Source organism: Talpa occidentalis, unplaced genomic scaffold, assembly GCF_014898055.3.
Source record: "Talpa occidentalis isolate TD23 unplaced genomic scaffold, MPIMG_talOcc4v2.1 talOcc4.10, whole genome shotgun sequence".
Taxonomy (NCBI): Eukaryota; Metazoa; Chordata; class Mammalia; order Eulipotyphla; family Talpidae; genus Talpa; species Talpa occidentalis.
The window spans coordinates 90,578,698-90,598,790 of record NW_023600993.1 but is presented as its reverse complement, the minus strand read 5'-3'; the positions used below and the strand labels follow the sequence as shown (position 1 = coordinate 90,598,790).

Sequence of the window (20,093 nt, the reverse complement as noted above, 5' to 3'; positions counted from 1 at the left end):
CAGATCAAGTTCTAGTGTCCACTTGCCTGAATAACATGTTTCCTGTGAACCCAGCCTGAAGAAACAGGCACCTATTTTTCTTAATACAGTGTTTTCACTTAAATCAATTTATATCGTCCAAGTGATCATGTAGATGAAAGGGTAAGTGTTCTCCTGGCCAAGTGTTAGCGGGGGCTCCTCTGTCAGTGATGTGTTCTCTTGTGAATGTTAATTGTCCCTGTTTTGTGATTGTTTTTCCAGGCCAAGGAGGAGGCAGAACAGGCCCTGGGATCTGGGTTAGATTCCTTTGAGTTGATGCAGTTTAAGGCAGCCCTACGGTAAGCAGTGACTTATATTTCCTGCAATTATTTTAAAGTTTGTTTTTTAAAGACCTTTTTCTTTCTTGTATGTTATATTCTGCCTTACCTTTGAGAAAATGTGCCAGTAAAACCATAGAAGAAGAATCATTCATGATCAGGGCTTTATTTGAAAGGCCAAGGAGCCAAAGGTAGAGGAACCCTAAGGCTGAATGGGAGACAGATTAATACCAGAACCTCCAAGACTGACAAACTCCAGTTCAGAGGATAGAAAGGTGAAGCTGGGGACATGAATGTTAAGGCCATTAGGGTCAGAGGCCCTGATCATATGAAGACAGTCACTGATGAGAAGAGGCTTACTCCGGGCCTCATCTTGCTTGCACATGGTAGAAACTGTGAGTCTGGCCATTTCTCAAGGTCTAGACGGCCTAGGAATTTGGTTTCTTGGCATCACACACTGACTTATATTTTGTTGTTTTTGGTCTACAGTTCCAAGATGTCTTTTCATATACATGCTGTGAATAATCAGGGAAGGTAAGTATATGATTGTATTGCATCCACATTTGGGGCAAGTTTAATGAGCAAAAAGAAAAGAGAGGTTACCTTATAACTGCTGGCAGGGATGACTTCTCACAGTTCCACATCTGGCAGTGGCATCACTCCAGGGTTGGGGCCAAGACTAGCAAACACTGCCTGTGCTAAGCTGAGCCCCTCTACCTTTAGTGCTTCCAACTGAAAGACTCAGGAATGGGGATGGAGGGTGGCCATTATTTCATCCAAGTAACGTACATACTTACTTTGCATACATGAAGCTCTGATTTGTAAATCCCCACGAGAAACCTGGGTCTGTGGGTTGCTGCTGAGTTGGAGTGGCGGGGGAGAAAAAAAGAGTATTGTGGGGGAAAAAAATCCTATTTCTTTTCTAGAATTGTGCCTCTGGACAGTGAGGATAGCTTATACTTTGTGAAAACGGTAAGCAAATTTGTTACACGTCAGCTGACAAGTAATGGTCCTTAGAGAGACATGTACATGGGTGAGGTAGGAGTCTTGTGCAGCCTGTCCCTTAACTGAGGAAACTGGTTTATTCTCAGGACTGTCCCAGTAACAGCCTTGTTGAGCCTGTGCCAGACCCATCATGTCCCTGCTCCATGCTTAGACTCGCCCAGGTCCAGAGTTTTAGCTGAGGGTGGGAGGAGGGGTTGGGGAAGTTTTCCCCCATGTGACTGAGGTTGCTCTGACCTCGTGTGGGTATGTGAACTGAGGGCAAGCGACCTCCACACAAAACGATGAATTTTCAGTGGCTTCTCTGTGTTTTAACACCTATGTTGATGCCCTTAACAGAACCTGTAAAAATAAACAGACAAATAAAACTGGGGCCTCAGTCTCCAGTGGAGTATTCAGAGCAGAGCTTTCTGACCCATGTGCAAAGGGCACGTTGATGGGCTACGGGGATGGTTTCAAGATGCCGAAATACTGGTCCCTGGGGTAGGATGGCATTGCCTTGGAAAATCAGTTTCTAAGTTTCTTGTTTTACCCCATCTTCCATTTTACCCCACTGCATCCTAATGTGAAGAAGCTCTCTGCGTGTTTCCTCCTCTTCCCACCATGTGTGTGGTTGGGCATGTAAATGGTAGCTATTCTGGCAGTGGGGTCTTCTCTGTTACTTTTGTTACTTGCTCCATTCCTCCTTTCCTCAAGGCTTTGCTTACCAGGCCCCCCAGCCTTTCCAGGGCAGACCATCTCCCAATCCCAGGTCGCTGTGTACCAGTGTAGCTGGAGTGAGGAATAAGGAACAATACTAGGCATTGGGAAAAAAAAAGTCTCCAAGTCCAGTTCTCCACATAGAGCCCCATCCCTTCTCCACAAAGTCACTTCACTGAGTGCCCTCAAACTGCATCAAATTAGCAAATCTCCGGAGAAGAACATGGGGAGAGAATGGTGGACATCTAGCCAGCATTCTGGTTGTATGTGTGGACAGACTCAAGTTATGCCTGAGTCTATTCTGTGGCTACTGCCTAGGCCATAATTTCAGTGAGCTTTTGGTCATAGGAAGCTGGTTGGGCTGGTGTGGGTAACTTAGCCAAATGCATGCCTGCTGCCTGGGTGGTCCTGAAGTCAGCTCCCAGTTCTGAGATGGATTTCTGGATAATGGGTCTTCCTTTCTAAAACTTTCCAGTTCTCTGTTGCTGTGTATCTTAAAGCAAGATTTTGTGATCTGTTTCTTAGGGAGTCTCGCCCTGAAAATTTATGACTATCAACTGGTCTAACTCTGGTTTTTCATTTGAAACAGGCTTGTATGACTGTCTATGACATTCCTGACTTGCTGGGAGGAAGAGGATGCTTAGGCTCTGTGGTCTTCTCAGAATCATTTTTGACATCTCAGATCTTGGTTAAAGAAAAAGGTAAGTGTATGCCATCTTTGGAAAGCAAAACTTGAACATTTTATGTTTTTGACAAAATAAACCTTAGCTAAGTCAAAGGTCAACAGTAAACTGGTAAAAAAAAAACTAGAACACTTATAATAAAGGAAATATATCCAGATTTATGAAGAGCTTTTGCAAATTAATAAGAAAAACACAAGCTATTCAGTGGTAGAACGAGCAAAAATTATGAACAGGCAGTTCACCAGAGTAGAAAAATAATTATATACATATTTATGTATCTGTCTATATCTCTTCACATGCACATATATACGAATATGTAAACCCTAACTAGTAGTCAAGAAGCCACTTAAAATAGTGATGAGATCAGTTCCTCCTCTCTCTCCACCCCCATTATGTTGGCAAAAAAGTGACAATACCCTGTTGTGGTAGGAGAACCTGATAATGTTCTGTTTGATGTACACCTGTACTACTTTGATAAAAAATTGAAAGTATGGCCTCCTTGGTGGTGCAGGCGCCACACTGTGAAGCTGTTCACAGCCTCTGCAGTGCAGGTTCAATCCCAGCCAGCCCATGAGACTCCCACATGGCGAAGCAGACCTCTCCTGTCTCGCCCGCTGCTCCCCTCAGCAATGTATTTCGTCATTCTGCCTGTTCTGTTCCCTGTTCTGTCTCTGGCGAATCCTTTCACCCTCCCACGCATCTGGCCTGTACCCCAGCACCTTGTACAAATAAAATAAATCTTAAAAAAAAAAAATTAAAAGTAATACCAAAAGGACTAGTCCCCAGAAGTCTTCATGTAGATGTTTCTATTTGTTGTAAAAAATGATAAAGTTAATCATGAGAAAGCCATTCTTCAGCCCCTCATTATTATCCCTGTTCCCAGATACCTAAGTTTTCATTTTCTGACTCTTTGCCAACAAGAGAAGCCTGAAAATTTCAGAAGAGTATTGGCAATCTGGGCCTGCAAGGTAGACTTAGGTGGTGGACGGTAACCTGCATCTCTGTGGTCTTCCTACAGATGGCACTGTTACTACAGAAACCAGCTCCATAGTCCTGACAGCCGCCATCCCCAGATTCTGCTCCTGGCTGGTTAGTGTCATTATCAGGCAGAAGTGGACATAAACATGGAGAAATCAAGAACATTTGAGGAAGAGCTTCTTCATTGGGTACCTTAGCGGGGTGTCAGATCCTGAACTAGCTGTTGTTCAGGAATGGTAGTTTTTAATCTTAGTTCTTTCTTGTACAAACAAATCTAGTTTAACTCTTTCATATTGTTGGAAAAGTTCCAAAAGAAAAGAACTAAATTACTTGGGTCCCTCTTAAATTGTGGAAGGAAGAAATTAAAACCTCATTTTACAGATAATGAGCAGGCTTAGAAATGGACCAACCTGGCCAACGTCACATAGAAAAATAAAGAATGAATTGTATAGCTCCCTTCTCTGTTGCAGAATGGTGGTTGTTGAATTTTTACAGCAGTGTCTCTACATGTAGAAAGGTCCCATCTTCATCGGTGGAACTTAGTCTGAAACTCCTGGTGCCTTGGGACCCAGAAAGTCTTAATAGCAGTGAATCTACTAATGGGCTACCTATTGTAGAATCTGTTTGTATTCTGTTTCTCAATTCTGATGTGGATAGGGAAAAATAAAAGTCATCTTCTGGTAAAACATGTTCAAATGAGAACACACTGAAAATATTTTAGAATGTTCTCTTTCTTTTATCCCTAAAATACAGTCCTTATTTTCTGAAGTGAAATGTAAGTGGAGACTAATACATCCTCTCTGCATATCATAGGCTCATTTAAGTGAATCTCAGGTCCTAGTAAGTGAGCCTCCTGTGACCCTGGAGCCTAAGCTTTAATGACCAAGAGCCAGTTTCCAGTTGTCAGGGCCTAAGAGTCCTGGATTTGGTGGAAGAACTGCCCGATTAAGTCTTCTGGAAATATCTGAACCTAGGGAAAACTAGTTGAGTTTTGCCCTTGAAGTAGTAACCTAAAAATCCATACTCCTTTTGGAAACAGGTGGAAGATAATGAAGTAAAATTGTCTGAGCAAACCCAGCAAGCAGTGAAGGTAAGTAGCCTTCTTATTCTTAATGTTAACATCACCTCCAAATAAAATGTAACAGTTTATATTAGTATTTCATCCTAGAGCTAACTTAAAGGATTTGTACCATTGTCTCAATTCCCTTTTGAGAATTCTTCCTCTTTACACTAGAGCTCTGAGAGAGAGAGAGAGAAAGAGAATCTTAACATTCTTTTTCTGAGCACAAGTCAGGGATGCCAGCAAAGAGCCAGGCATTGCCAAGGCCGTGGAAGAAGTCGGGTATCTGAGACTAACTCAGCAGCTTTTGTAGATGGACAAACTTGGGTGGAACTTTTGATTCCATAAATATTTATGCTGTGAATCACCTGCTCTTTGTGTTTGTTTTTTTAAAGGGGGATGAATGTTTCCTGGGCAGTTTTCTAACAGGCGGAGAAGGAGCATATCTTTATTCCAGCAACCCACAGTCCTGGCCTGAGGAAGGTGAGCAGCTATGATTTTTCTATTCTAGGCTGTATCTGGGTCCCTCCTTTGCACGTATCCATGTGGTTGTTTTGACTAATTGCACATTTCATATTTGAAAAGCCTTGTTGTGTAGAATTGTTTTCTTTTAGCTTTTCTCCTTTGACCCACCCATTTTGCAGATGAGGAAACTTGTGCTAAGAAGGGCCGGCCCCAGAACTCCACCTGGTCCTCAGTTGCTGCCGAGGGTTGCCCTCAGCATGGGTTCCAGTCCCAACATCAAACAGAAATGGACCTAAACAAAATCTGGATTAATTTTCTATCACTCTGTAACATGACCACAAATTTAATAGCTTAAAACAACATGCATTTATTGCCTCGCAATTCTGTAGGTCGGAACTCCAGGAAGGTGGGACTCAAATCATGCTTTAGGGTCTCATAAAGCTGATGTTAAAACATCAGTCCAGGGCCTCCCTGGTGGTGCAGCGGTTGAGTGTTGGGTTGCGAAGCTGCCTGTGGCCTCTGCGGCACCGGTTCGATCCCTGGCTGCTCCCCAGCCACCGGAGGAGGGTCCCGCATGGCCTGCAGACCTCTCCTGCCGCCCGCTGCTCCCCTCAGCAGTGTACTTCAGTCCTTCTGCCTGCTCTGCTCCCCGTTCTGGCTCTGGTGAATTCTCTCACCCTCCCGCGCTTCTGACTGTACCCAGTGCATGTATAAACAAAACAAACAAATAAATAAATAAATAAAACATGCCTCTATTAAAAAAAAAAACAAAAAAAAAAACATCAGTCCAGGATTATCTGGAGGCTCTGGAGAAGAACCAGCTCCCAAGCTCTTCCAGGATGTTGGTGGAGTTCAGTTACGTGGGACTGTAGGACTGAGGGCCCCCATTTTATGGCTGTCAGCTAGAACATTTTTAGTGTCTCCCAAAGGTCCTTTCCCTTTGACCCCCTGCATCTCAGCAGTGAAGAACCTCCCTTGCCTTGAATCTCTCTCACACTTCTAATCTCTTCGAATTCTTCTGCTACCAACCAGAGAAAACTCTGCTTACAGAGAACTAGTCTGATTCAAAGGGGCCCACTCATATCATCTCCTTTTTGCCTTATAACAACATTACATGTATACAGGAGTAACATCAGGAGATGAAGGTCATATGGGACATGTGAAATTTGTACCTACCACAGTCTCTTCTGCCCCAGCAGTTCATGTCCCTCCCACATGTAAGATACAATCATACCCCCACCCCCTTCCCCAAGGTCCTCATCCTATGAAGGTAACAGGTCAAAGTCTTAAATCTCATCAACTCAAAAATCTAAAATCTCGTCATCAATATCATAAATCAGGTATAGATGAAGCTTTCATTTACTCCATTAAGTACAGCTCCTGGACACAATTCTTTCCCATCTGTGAATTAAAGAGACAAGTTATCTGCCCCCAACCATCCCAGCATATAAGATGGTGCTGGCATAGGATAATGGTTACAGACAGCCAGGTTCAATAAGGTGGGAAACTGAAGACAAAAGGGACTTACCAGCTCAAGGCAGTTGTTTGTTTTTTTTTTTTTTAAGATTTTATTTATTTATTTTTACAAGAACCGGGGTACAGGCCTGATGTGCGGGAGGGTGAGAGGATTCACCAGAGACAGAGCGGGAAACAGAACAGGTGGACTGACAAAATACACTGCTGAGGGGAGCAGTGGGCGCGACAGGAAAGGTCTGCAGCGCCATGTGGGACCCTCGCCAGCTGGCCAGGATCGAACAGGCGCTGCAGAGGCTGTGGACAGCTTCACAGCCCTGCACTCAACCGCCTGAGCCACCAGGGGAGGCCCCCAAGGCAGTTTTGAAATTCAGGTGAGCAAACTCCAGTTCAGGATTAGGTTTCAAGACCTGGAAGTAGTCCCCCTTGGCCCGTAGATCTGCCCACTGGGCTCTTGGTTTGCCTTCTAAACTCTTAGTTTTGCCCCGTGGGCTCTTGTTTTCACCTCAGTTATCCTTCCTTTTTCATGAAGGTGGTACTTTGTCTGTGGCTAAATAACTTTTCAGACTGCTGCTTTCCACTAGAATTCGGAGGGTCTGCTAGTCTGCTTTCATTTCAGACTCTGTCCCTTTCAGTTCAAGTTGGCAGTGTTTCTGCTGATATAAATTATCAAGAGCCTTGATAGTCTTATATGGATTTAGTGGGGATTCTTTCCACGTTCCTTTTTGGTTTCCTCAAAATAACACTTTCTTATGAGTTCTGTTCTTTCCCTGTTGGACATAGCCTTTTTGTGGAGGAGGGGTTGTGACTTACTCCATAAATTCTTCAACCTCTGCTAAGCAAATCCTCTTTCTGGGTAACTTATTCTTGAAAATATTCTGTCTGGTGGCAAATTCTTTTCCCTATTCTAAGATCATTGGTTCAGCTTCAACTCTTTCATTCACATAGAAAACAAAGCACAAAGAGTTCTGGCTTTCAGTCTACAAAATGCTGGGGTGGTTACAGCTTATGTTATCAGGCCTGTACTGTGGCCTCTGCATTTCCAACCAGGCACTTAGGAACTATTCTCTGAAGGCAAGGGAGTGTACGGCAGTGCTGCCAGCCTTGGCAAGATTGTATAGTGTTTGAAAACAGTAGACACAATACAGAGGGGGTTGTGCTCTGTCATAGTTGAGCCAGTTGTAATATTTAGCAAGGGTATTTGCCAAAATTGATTTGCACCTTTTAAGCAAATAGCCTTGTTAGAAAAATAATCTTCCATTGTATTGAGTTATCCAACAAGGTTCACTGTATCCTGAGGTCTTTACATAAGAATAAAGGGCAGAGCCAGGGGTTTCTGGGGCCTTGTTAGTCATACTCTTTGAGAGTTTTGATTTCAGACTTTCTTAGTTCCTAAGGGAAATGTAGTCAAATTAGGAGATGGTTTGCTGAAGCAGGAAAATTAAACAGGAGCAGAGAATTTAAGTAAGAATTCTCTCTGGTTATATTTCTTAAGTGTTTCACCACTTTGGGACTCATGTCAGTTTTGTGGGACTTGCAGTTTACACTACTTGAATACTCTCTTAAGGAAAAGTAATAATACAAATGATTCACGCTCTTCTCAGGGCCTTGGAAGGGGACTTGAACAGGTAAGGCGTCCTGATACTTAAGTTCATTTATATCTTGATGAATTTGCCTCTGGTTTATTTATTTTTTTTAAAAGATTTATTTATTTATTTATACAAGCACTGGGTACAGTCAGAAGCGCGGGAGGGTAAGATAATTCACCAGAGCCAGAGCAGGGAGCAGAGCAGGCAGATGGACGAAGTACACTGCTGAGAGGAGCAGCGGGGCGCGGCAGGAGAGGTCTGCGAGCCATGTGGGACCCTCGCCCAGCGGCTGGGGATCGAACCGGTGCTGCAGAGACTGCAGGCAGCTTTGCAGCCCAGCGCTCAACCGCTGCACCACCAGGGAGACCCAATTTGCCTCTGGTTTAGACTGTGGTGACCTTGAAATCTATCTGTGGCATCCCCTGAAGGCATTTAAAAAGCTCTTGGGCATGCACTGTTATGATTGAGCTTCACATCCAGTGTCCCATCAAGATAGACTCTTGCCTGTCATAGTGCAAGGTAGTGGTAGTCCATGTCCTCTGATTTTCAGCAGAAAGTGCAGAGAATTGCATAAGGATAAGAAAAATAGTACTACTTTTACTTTGAAATACTTGCAATTCAGCAACCTTTCCCTTTCCCCAGTTACTAACATGTACTATCACAGGTTTCTTCTTAGGAAACTTCCCTTTCATTCTTGCCCCTTCACTTCTATGTAACCAAGAATGTGTGCCCTTCACTTCCCACTCTGCTGATGTTGGTCAGGCAGGCTGCCCCGCACCTAATCCTCAGTAGCATGTTTTAGACTTTCACCACATCTGCCTATATCCCAAACTGTGTAATCCAAGTAGAATCATACTTGCTGTGTTCTTCTTAGACTTACTTTTTTTTTTAATTTTATATATTTTTTAATTTTTTATATATTTCTTACATCATTTTCATTTTGCACAATGTATGCATTTTCATCTTAGTTATTATATTCCCCATACAATTGCACACCCCTTATTTTGATCCCAGTCCCTCCTCTCTCCCCCTCAACCCCCTGTAGTGTGTCTCTGGTTTATAGTTGCCTGTTGATTTTTATTTTTTATTATACTTATTCTTTTTCCTGATCCCTTATTTAGGTTTTCTAAACTCCTGCTATGAGTGAGACCATCCTAATTTTATATATTTTTTTACATCATTTTTCATTTTTTGCACAACGTATGCATTTTCATGTTGGTTATTTTTTTTGCTGAATGTTCTGTTCCTAAGATTTGTCCACATTGTTCTATGTAACCATATAGTTCATTGTAACCATACAATGTTCTATGTAACCATATAGTTCATTCACTTTTGTGGCTTCATAGCTTCCTTTGTATGAAAATGAGCTGTTTATCCTTTTGATTCTTAATGGACATTTGGGTTGTTTATAATCTTTTGATATTGTATAAAATACTTTCGTGAACACTGTTACACTTCTCTCCATACACATAGCACTGGGAGGATTCCTTACAACATGTCTTTTTTGCTGCATATAGAACCATAATTGCCATCTGTTGTCTCCCCTGATTTTACTGCTACATTTCTGCCAGGTCTGCCACTTCTGCCTGCCAGCGTTCACCTCTCTGGCTAGTTAGGATTTTGATCTTTCCCAAATGTTTGCCACTTTGCCATCATTTTTACATCCCTTAGTATAGATTTTTCTGTGTTATTCCTGCCTTCTGCAGGCCTGCCCCTCTCCCTCATAAGACTTACGTACTGGGCCTCCCCTGTGGCACAGTGGGTTGAGCGCAGCGCTGTGAAGCTGTCCACAGCCACTGCAGCACCAGTTCGATTCCCGGCCAGCCAGGGAGAAACCCACATGGCAAGGCAGACCTCTCCTGCCTCACCCGCTGCTCCCCTCAGCAGTGTCTTTGGTACGTCTGCCTGTTCTGTTCCCCTCTCTGTCTCTCACCCTCCCGCACATCTGGCCTGTACCCCAGTTCTTGTATAAATAAGTAAATCTAAAAAAAATAAAATAAAAAAATTAAAGACCTTTGTGCCATGTTGCTGAAGGGAAGTTGTGAACAGCCCCAGGCCAGAACACCAGATTTCTACTGTTCTCACCAAGCTTCAATATTTCTCAAATGCTTCTCAGTTTTGTTCATTCCCAGATCCCTTAACAATTATTTTTGGCCATTAGTTCAGTTTCATTTTGCTGCTTTCGAGGTAGTGTATTTGCCAGCCTCCTCAAAGCCACTTCAAAAGTCCCACCTCTCGGGATTTTTGAAAGATATTTTCACTTGGCAAAAATTCCAGGTTGACAGTTTGTTTTTGTACTTCAAAGATATCCCATACTTCTGTCTTGTCATTTGCATGATTCTTGGTAGAAATCTGTTGCCATCCTTATCTTTGCTCCTTTCACTGTGAGGAATCTTTTTCACTCTGGCTACTTTGATCTTTTATTCCTCTTATCACTAATGGTAAGCGATGACTTTTATGTGTTTTCATGTTGTTTTCTTCATGTTGCTTGTACTTGATTCATTTAGCTTCTTGGAATGATGGATGTATAGTTTTCCTCAAATTTAAAAAAATTTGGCCAGTATTTCTTTAGTATTTCTCTTCATTTAGGAAACCCCAGTTACATATATTTGGGCTGCCTGAAGTTGTTCCACAATCTTTTCTCTCTGTGTTATTTTGCAGTTTCTATTTCTGTGTATTTTTACTTATAAACTTTTCTTCTGCATTGTTGTTAATGTTAACATTTATAAAGTAGAACAGAGTGCCAAGTGGTGAGCCAGGTTCAACAAGAGGCCTAGAGAACAATTGAAGTAGAGAAATTTATTATAAGTGCTAGAAGAAGTACATGCAAGCAAGCCTCAAGGGGCTAAACAGGAAGGTCAGCCAGGGTTTAGGTGGAGAGAGGAGCAGGGCTTTAGGACACATATCTTTATTAGGGTCTGTTGCTAAAATTCCCAGGTTAAGACCAGATTGATCAATTCAAATCAAAAGAGTAGGATTTTTTTCTTCAAGATTTATTTATTTATGCATACAAAAACTGGGGTGTAGGCCAGAAGTGCAGGGTCAGGGGAGTGAGAGGATTCACCAGAGACAGAGTGGGGAGCAGAACAGGCAGACTGACTGAAATACACTGTTGAGGGGAGCAGCAGCAAGACAGGAGAGGTCTGCTGTGCCATGTGGGTCACCTCCCTGATAGGGGATAGAACTCATGCTGCAGTGGCTGCAGATTGCTTCATAGTGCTGAGACTCAATCCCTTGCACTACCAGTGAGGCCCCTAAAGAGTAGGATTTTTGATAAGTTCCACAGGGATCTTACCTAAGGGGTACACAGGGAAGGCAGGGAAACTGTTGATCACAAGGAATATTGGGGAAGTCATATCAAAAATTTATATTCGCTTGTTATTCTGTGGGCTCTTATCTAGGGCTTGAGCTTTTATGCAGGGGGCCCATGTCAGATTAAAGTTCCTGCAAGCCACTTGGGCAAACTAGGTGAATGCAGAAGCAGTAGTACTTTGGAGTACTAAACTCTCGGCATTTATCTAATGTCATTAATTTCATCGGATGTATTGTTCTCCTCGGATGTTATATTTTTCATATCTAGAAGTTTGATTTAGCTATTTTTTTTACGTCTTTCATTTCTCTGGTTAATATGCAAATCTTTCTTCTAGCTTGTTGAACATGTGGGATGAGTTATATTAATAGTGTTAATATACATTTTTTTCTAGTACTGTTATCTGGGCTTTTAAACTTTATTTGGAAGGAGCAACTTTTAATTTAGACCTAATTTTAACCCACAACTGAGGCAGTCCTTCTGAGTTCTCTGCCTGGCATCCCTGTGAAATATGAGGTTTTCCACTGTGGCTGGTAGGAATGGGCAGAATGTCTGGTACAAGGTGTGGATAGATGTTCATTGTTTTCCATATGAAAAACAGGCTGTTGTTTCTTTTTCTGCACTGTTTACTGAAAAGGCACTCCTTTCTCCTTTGAATTGTCTTTGCACCTTTGTTGAATAGCAGTTGACCATTATCTGCTATTCCCTGCAGGCTTCAATAAATGGTTGGCACTTGGGCAGCTTACTCATTCTCCCTGAAGTGATTTATAGCTTCTATAGTGTTTCCGTTCCACTACTGAATAGAGGTTATTCAGAAGTGAGGAACAGGGGTGCCAGCCTATTAATACATGGGGCAGTGAACTCATCCAGAGACTCTGGTGACCAAGCTGACTTTCACCTTCCAGTGGTCATCGCTGTCTGCTGCCTTCATTCTGCATCATCCACATGTTCCCTTGTGTCCACATGTGCCGTATGTAGAGGGGTACTTTTAAAGAGAATGTTCTCTGCAGCATTGAGCACAAATGAACTGTACAGCTGCATCTTACCTACAGCATGGGCTACTAGGGAACAGAATGTTGACAGAAGTAAGCACGTCACAGAAGAGCACATTTACTAGGATTCTGTCTTATAAAGGTACAGCAGATAAGATAATATACATAGATACCATGAGTATAATAAAACTGTCCAGAATGTTGGTTCCCTCCATGTCCCACACATCTTGCTTTTATGAACTATAGAACCACAGACCCCCAGCATCTGTAGAAACCACTTATTGCTAACTCAGATGCTCCTTCACTGGGCATAAGGATCCTTAGGCTCCCTTCACCAGACACTGGTGCTCCTTCTTAGGACTTAAGAGAAAGATGTGGTCCCTTTAGAGATGAATCAGCCTCTACCAAAAAAGGAAATATCTACAAACTCAGTAATGAAGGAGACATACCTAAAGTCATTTTAGTGTGTTTCCTTGGAAGAACCATAAGGAAATGTGAAGTTTGCCTCTTCCCATCAGTTAATAACTATCCACTGTTTTTTGTTTGTTTGTTTGTTTGTTTTTGTTTTATTTATTTTTTTAATTTAAATTTTATTTTTATATTCCCCATACAATTACAACCCCCTTATTTTTACCCCAAGCCCTCCTTTCACCGCCCCCCCACCCCCCATAGAGTGTCTCTTGTTCATAGTTATTTGTTGATTTTGATATTTTCTTTCTTATAGTTATTCTTTTTCCTGGTCCCTTATTTAAGTTTTCTGGATTCCTGCTATGAGTGAGACCATCTGGTATTTTTCTTTTTCTTTCTGGCTTATTTCACTGACAATGATCCCTTCCAGCGCCATCCATGTTGCTGCAAATTCCATGTGTTTATCTTTTTTGAATGCTGAGTAATATTCCATTGTGTATATGTACCACATCTTCTTGATCCAGTCATCTATTTTTGGGCATTTTAAGTCTTACGTAAAAACTGTCTAATACTTCATTTCTCTTCGAGGCTCCAGGAGGGAACATTGACTTCTCCAGAGCACAGGGCTAAGCATAAAAATCATGTAACTTAAGTTCTACAGACATTGATCTCTAGTTACCTCTCTAGCATGTCTCATACCTCCAGGAATGACAATGGAATCTGACCCCTCCCTTCCCACCCCGAGGATGTGACTCTCCATGTCTGACTGGCTCTTTTTCCCTTCCAGGGAAAGTGCATTTCTTCTCTAGTGGCCTTCTGTTTTCTCACCGTCATCATGGAAGTATCATCATTTCCAAGGATCACATGAATTCCATTTCGTTCTATGATGGGGTAAGTGTTTTACCAATTGCTGACTTTGATGTTCAGTAAGATACCCTTCTGGGAATGGAGGCATCACTCTCCCAGATTTCAAACTATACTCCAAAACCATAATAATCAAAACTTCATGGTATTGGAACCAGAACAGACACATGGCCCAATGGAACCGAATAGAAAACCCAGAAATAAACCCACAGATCTATGGTCAACTAATCTTTGACAAAGGAGCAAAGAATATGCACTGGAGCAAAGGAAGTTTGTTCAATAAATGGTGCTGGGAAAACTGGGTTGCTACATGCAAAAGAATGAAGCTTGACTACTACCTCACACCATGTACAAAAACCAATTCAAAATGGATTAAAGAACTAGACATAAGACCTGAAACCATAAAATACATAGAAGGAAATATAGGCGAAACACTAAATGACATGCACCTCAAAGACATCTTTACAGACTCATCACCCAAAGCAGTGATAGTGAAGGCAAAGATCAACACCTGGGACTACATCAAATTAAAGAGCTTCTGCACAGCAAAAGAGACAATAACCAAAACAAAGAGAAACCCCACCGACTGGGAGAAAATTTTTGCACCCAACACTAATGATAAAGGACTGATCACAAAAATCTACAAAGAGCTGATGAGACTCAACAAAAACAAAGAAAATAATCCAGTCAAAAAATGGGCAGAAGAGCTAAAAAGAAACTTCTCCGAAGAGGAAATACAAATGGCCAACAGGCATATGAAAAAATGTTCAACGTCACTTGCAATCTGGGAAATGCAAATCAAAACTACAATGAGATACCATCTCACACCAGTGAGAATGGCACATACTAAAAAAACTAGCAACAACAAATGTTGGCGAGGATGTGGAGAGAAAGGAACTCTCCTGCATTGCTGGTGGGAGTGCAAAATGGTCCAACCACTATGGAAAGCTGTGTGGAGGTTCCTCAACCTACTAAAGATAGAGCTTCCATATGATCCAGCAATTCCACTCCTAGGTATTTACCCAAAGGACACAGAAACATTAATTCCAAAGAGCACCTGCACCTCTATGTTTATAGCAGCACAATTTACAACAGCTAAGCTTTGGAAACAACCCAAATGCCCAAAAATAGATGACTGGATCAAGAAGATGTGGTACATATACACAATGGAATATTACTCACCATTCAAAAAAGATAAACACATGCAATTTGCAGCAACATGGATGGCACTGGAAGGGATCATGGTCAGTGAAATAAGCCAGAAAGAAAAAGAAAAATACTGGATGGTCTCACTTATAACAGGAATCTAGAAAACCTAAATATAGACCAGGAAAAAGAATAACTATAAGAAAGAAAAAAATCAAAATCAGCAAACAACTATGAACCAGAGACACTCTTGGTGGGGGGAGGAAGGAGGGCTTGGGGTCAAAATCGGGGTTGCAATTGTATGGGGAATATAAAAATTAAAAAAAAAATTAAAAAATTAAAGGTGGACCCTAAAAAAAAAAAAATACTCTCTGAAGGGAAAGCCATGAGTCAGGATGTCTGGAATCAGAACTGTGCTTGAGACAGGCAGGAAAGTCATGGAGAAACTGCTCAGGTCTCTTGTAAGCCTTGTCAACCTTGTCAAGGGCTTTGCTAGAAAGGGCTTCTGGGTCAGAAATCCCAGCAGCTACCCAGTCCCATTAACTCATCCCACAGGGGACTAGAAACTAGGCTGAAGAAGGCCTTCAATGGTACCTCAGAAATGACCTCCTAGGGACATCAAAAAAAAGTAAAATAATTAGGAATAAATTTAATCAAGGAAGTTAAAAACTTGTAAACCGGAAGCTATGAAACATTGCTAAAGATAGAAAGAGGACTTAAATAAGACATATATATGTTCATGGATTGGAAGATTTATTTTTGTTAAGACAACAGAAAAAATTCATTGTAGTTCATACCAAAGTCATAATTGTAATTGTTGTAGAGATAGAAAAACTCATCCTAAAATTCATATGGAATCTCAGGGGACTCACAAATAGCCAAAACAATCTTGGAAATTTTTCTTGAATTCAGGGTTGTTCAAGAACAATCTAGGGCCTCCCCAGTGGCGCAGCGGTTGAGCGCTGGGTTGCGAAGCTGCCTGCGGCCTCTGCGGCACCGGTTCGATCCCCGGCTGCTCCCCGGCCACTGGAGGAGGGTCCCACATGGCATGCAGACCTCTCCTGCCGCCGCTGCTCCCCTCAGTAGTGTACTTCGGTCCTTCTGCCTGCTCTGCTCCCTGCTCTGACTCTGGTGAATTCTCTCACCCTCCCGCGCTTCTGACTGTACCCAGTGCATGTACAAACAAACAAACAAACAATAAATAAATAAATAAAGATACATGCCTCTTTAAAAAAAAAAAAAAAAAAGAACAATCTAATTGTTCTTGAAGAATTAACACATCCTCATTTCAAAACTTACTATAAAGCGATAGTAATCAAAACAATGTGGAGTTGGCCTAAGATCAGGCGTGTAGACCAATGTTGAATAAAAAAGAAAGCTCAGAAATAAACCCTTGACAAAAAAAAAAGAAATAAGAAATAAACCCTTGTATGTATGGTCAAATGATTTTTGTGAAGACCATTCAATGAGGAGAGGAGAGCCTTTTCATTTTTTTTCTCTCTTTATTGACGTAACATTGGTTGACAACTCTGTATGTGATTTAAGGGAAAAGGTTCATCCCTCCTCAGATGTATTTTGCCATACCACTCCAACCATCAAAGCACACATCATCCTTTCCCTAGACCACTTGACCCCCTCCATCCTTTTCTCAGATATGACCCCAAAAACACAGGTTAAAAAAGAAAAATATGGGGGCCTCCCTAGTGTCGCAAGGGGTTACGCAAAGCACTATGAAGCTGTCCACAGCTTTTGCAGCATGAGTTTGATCCCCGGCAAGGGAGCTGACCCACATGGTGCAGCAGATCTCTCATGTCTCACCTGTTGTTCCCCTTAGCAGTGTATTTCAGTACATCTGCCTGTTCTGCTCCCCACTCTGTCTCTGGTGAATCCTCTCACCTCCCCCCACACCTCTGGCTTACACCCCAGCTCTTGTATGCATAAATAAATAAATCTTTAAGGAAAAAAAATATGTATAAATTGTATTTCATCAAAATTGAAACTTCCAATGTTGGGGCAGAGGTTGTGGGGGAGAGGGGGAATTAAAAACTTCTGTTCATTGAAGGACACAGTGGGACAACCTATACAGGATGGGAGAAAATACTCACAAATCATATATCTGAAAAGGGATTAATACCCTAGAAAGAATTTTGAGATAAAATGTTCAGATTAGGAGAAAAAGACACCTATATTTTCCTATGTCATCTGTAAGTGGTAATAGAAAAATACATCTATTGGGCCTCCCCTGGTGCTGCAGCTTCCCGCAGCCTCTGCGGCACAGGTTCGATCCCTGGCTGCCAGCGAGGGTCCCACATGGTGCAACAGACCTCTCCTGCCGTGCCCACTGCTCCCCTCAGCAGTGTATTTCGTCAGTCTGCCTGCTCTGTTCCCCGCTCTGTCTCTGGTGAATTCTCTCACCCTCCCGCGCTTCTGACTGTATAAATAAATAAATAAATAAATAAATAAATAAATATTTGTATAAATAAATAAATCTTAAAAAAAAATAAATAAATCTTAGTATAAATAAATAAATAAATAAAAATAATAAATAAATCTTGTATAAATAAATAAATCTTAAAAAAAAGCATCTATAATTAAATCCCAGTAAACCACATAATGTGAAAATAATTACACTGAATTCATCATACATATTTTGACAGCATTTGTGCGGTTGGTATCATGCAAATTACTTTTCTCACCACTGTTCCCTCTTTCTCTCTTTAGGATTCCACCAGTATTGTTGCTGCCCTTCTGATAGACTTCAAAAGCTCATTGCTTCCCCATCTCCCAGTTCAATTCCATGGATCAAGCAATTTTCTGATGATTGCACTTTTCCCCAAATCAAAGATATACCAAGCATTTTACACAGAGGTAATATCAATCATTTTTTAGCAAAATAACTACTGTTTTTTACCCTAGCAATTTTAAGGCAGTGTCTCAAGGCTAATAATGAGGTGATGAAGAGTTGGAAGGGATGATGGGGTAACTGCTTCTAATCCCTTTGGGTACTAGAATGGTGCTCTTACCATTGCAGGGTGAGAGCCTAAAGCAACTGAACAAAAAGACTTCTAGCTTCTAAGAAAAACCTTTGTTCCGTTTAAATCCTAATTAGACTCGTTTTCCTTTTAGCTCCTTTATTGAATTGTTGGGCCCTACCTACTGGATCAGAGCCGTGTACCCCACCCAGGCTTTCCCTCATAGTTCACAGACCCTGCCCTTTGAATAGTCCTGTCTGGCAGGCTGCATGCACATTATAGGCACTCAGCACAGCTGTATGAATGAGGTGACTTAGCAAAAATTGTATGACCTACTTTGAGACCAAACACTAGTCAAAGTCAAACACATGCCTACCCTCATGACTAGTAGAAATGTTTGGAGTGGTGTGACAGTGTTGCTCCCTCAAAACAAATTTGCAGAACATGGAGGAGATAACACTGGCTTGGCTGTAGAGTGGCATCTCAGGCCAGTCTGTATGTGTCTCATTGCCTACTGGTCCTTCCTACCTCCTTGTGCTTGTCCTTTCAGTCTAGGGACCTAGAAACGGCCCATTAGATTCTCTTCTGCCTTTAGACAGGAGTTGCTTGAACTATTTCTTCTCTCTGGCCCTAGTACCTGGGAAGACCGTTTCCCTGCTGCCAGAACAGTGTTATTGGACACCATCCTCTATGCTTCCTGGCCTCTGAAGGAGCAGAATCCCTGGGAGAGGAACTCAGAAAGAAATTCTGGTTTTGAAAAATACAGAACAGAATTGCTTCGGGCATCTATTTTTGAAGCAAACTTGTTTGTTATGATGGTTTTTCTCAGTACTGACAGTCTAGATTTTCAACAACCATCAAATCCCCATGTGGATTCCATATCCTGTTGTTGGGTTTAAAGTGTTCTTTGCTCAAATTCTGTTTTGTTTAGGTCTTCTCCCCTTGGCAACAGCAGGCTAACTCAGTGCTCTCTTTAAAAGTGATCCAGGGAGATGGATTATCTGTGGAACAAAAGAGATTGTAAGTGACTGCCTTCAGTGTTTGTGCTTGCTTCCCTAAGCTGTGTGTCTGCTCTCTGCAGGATGGCTTGTTATGTAACATAGGGGTCTTGGCTTCTGAAAGGGCCGACCTATCATTTCAGTGCTGCCAACCTGCAGGTAGCCAGTGACCTTGGGGAAATAGAAGTCAAAAGAGATAAAGCCCACCATGAATAAGAAGTGCCATGTATTACCAAGGGGTTCAGGCCAAACTTCCTGTGTGGCCACACCAGTCATCATACACTAACACCACATTTTTGTTTAAGTCAGCGGTTGCTTGTTTTGAAATTGCTGATTCTGTCACGGAACTCTGGCTTGCAAGCATCAGAATGAGTTAAGTTAAAGTATGTGTGTGCTGTAGGGAGGTAGAGTTCTAATATATGAACTTTTGATAATCTAGACACTCCAGTGCACAGAAACTCTTCAGTGTCCTCAGCCATTCTGCTGGGGAGAAACGGAGTCCCCTTAAGCTGCTCTCAGCCAAACTCCCAGAATTGGACTGGTAAGCTCTGGTTTTCTGTTTATAAGTATTTAATGGCCTAGCTTTTAAAATGTCAGAAAACTTGGTGTTACTCTTTTCTAAGTTTTTTTTTTCTTTATAGGTTTTCAGGGATCTGTAAAGATAGTAGTGACACACCATGTACAATTTTATTCTCTAAGGGGAATCTCTCTAAGGTTTATTTTTCAGCAATTGAATAAGTTTTTCATGTGAATAGGCACATTCAGGTGAGGCTGGTAATGGTAACATAATAGCTTTGTCATTGTTTTTCTAGGTTTCTCCAGCATTTTGCCATCAGCAGCATTAGTCAGGAGCCTGTAATGAGGGTCCATCTTCCTGTCCTGCTGCAGCAAGCTGAAATCAACCCTCCTCACAGAGTAGAAAACGAAAAGGTAGAGGAGCCCACCAAATATGCTGGGAATTCATAGGCAGATAATCCTGATACCCTGCCCTTGGATCTTTGGTGTCAGTTAACAAAAGTAATTCAGGCGGAGTCCCTTTATAAGACTCTCCACCTCCTTGGATACTGATGTAACAATATACATGAAACCTGCGCTGTACAATGACTGTGTACAGGTGTCTGCATTAACCCTGGCCAAGCTGGGATTGATGAAACCCTG

The 20,093-nt window shown here is 41.9% G+C and overlaps 1 protein-coding gene across 4 annotated transcripts in view; it reads left to right on the top strand.

Annotated features, from left to right (window-relative positions):
• The window catches only part of DNAAF9 (dynein axonemal assembly factor 9), a 101,445-nt gene that overhangs the window by 42,603 nt on the left and 38,749 nt on the right, over positions 1 to 20,093 (top strand). For all 4 annotated transcript variants that reach the window (XM_037498252.2, XM_054697502.1, XM_037498244.2 and 1 more), the window contains exons 14-25: positions 241 to 317; positions 786 to 830; positions 1,223 to 1,268; positions 2,587 to 2,698; positions 3,699 to 3,769; positions 4,698 to 4,748; positions 5,114 to 5,201; positions 13,743 to 13,846; positions 17,687 to 17,833; positions 18,869 to 18,957; positions 19,375 to 19,476; positions 19,748 to 19,865. In XM_037498252.2, the coding sequence (XP_037354149.1) occupies positions 241 to 317; positions 786 to 830; positions 1,223 to 1,268; positions 2,587 to 2,698; positions 3,699 to 3,769; positions 4,698 to 4,748; positions 5,114 to 5,201; positions 13,743 to 13,846; positions 17,687 to 17,833; positions 18,869 to 18,957; positions 19,375 to 19,476; positions 19,748 to 19,865 (1,050 nt within the window). The remainder of the gene's footprint in view (positions 1 to 240; positions 318 to 785; positions 831 to 1,222; positions 1,269 to 2,586; positions 2,699 to 3,698; positions 3,770 to 4,697; positions 4,749 to 5,113; positions 5,202 to 13,742; positions 13,847 to 17,686; positions 17,834 to 18,868; positions 18,958 to 19,374; positions 19,477 to 19,747; positions 19,866 to 20,093) is intronic.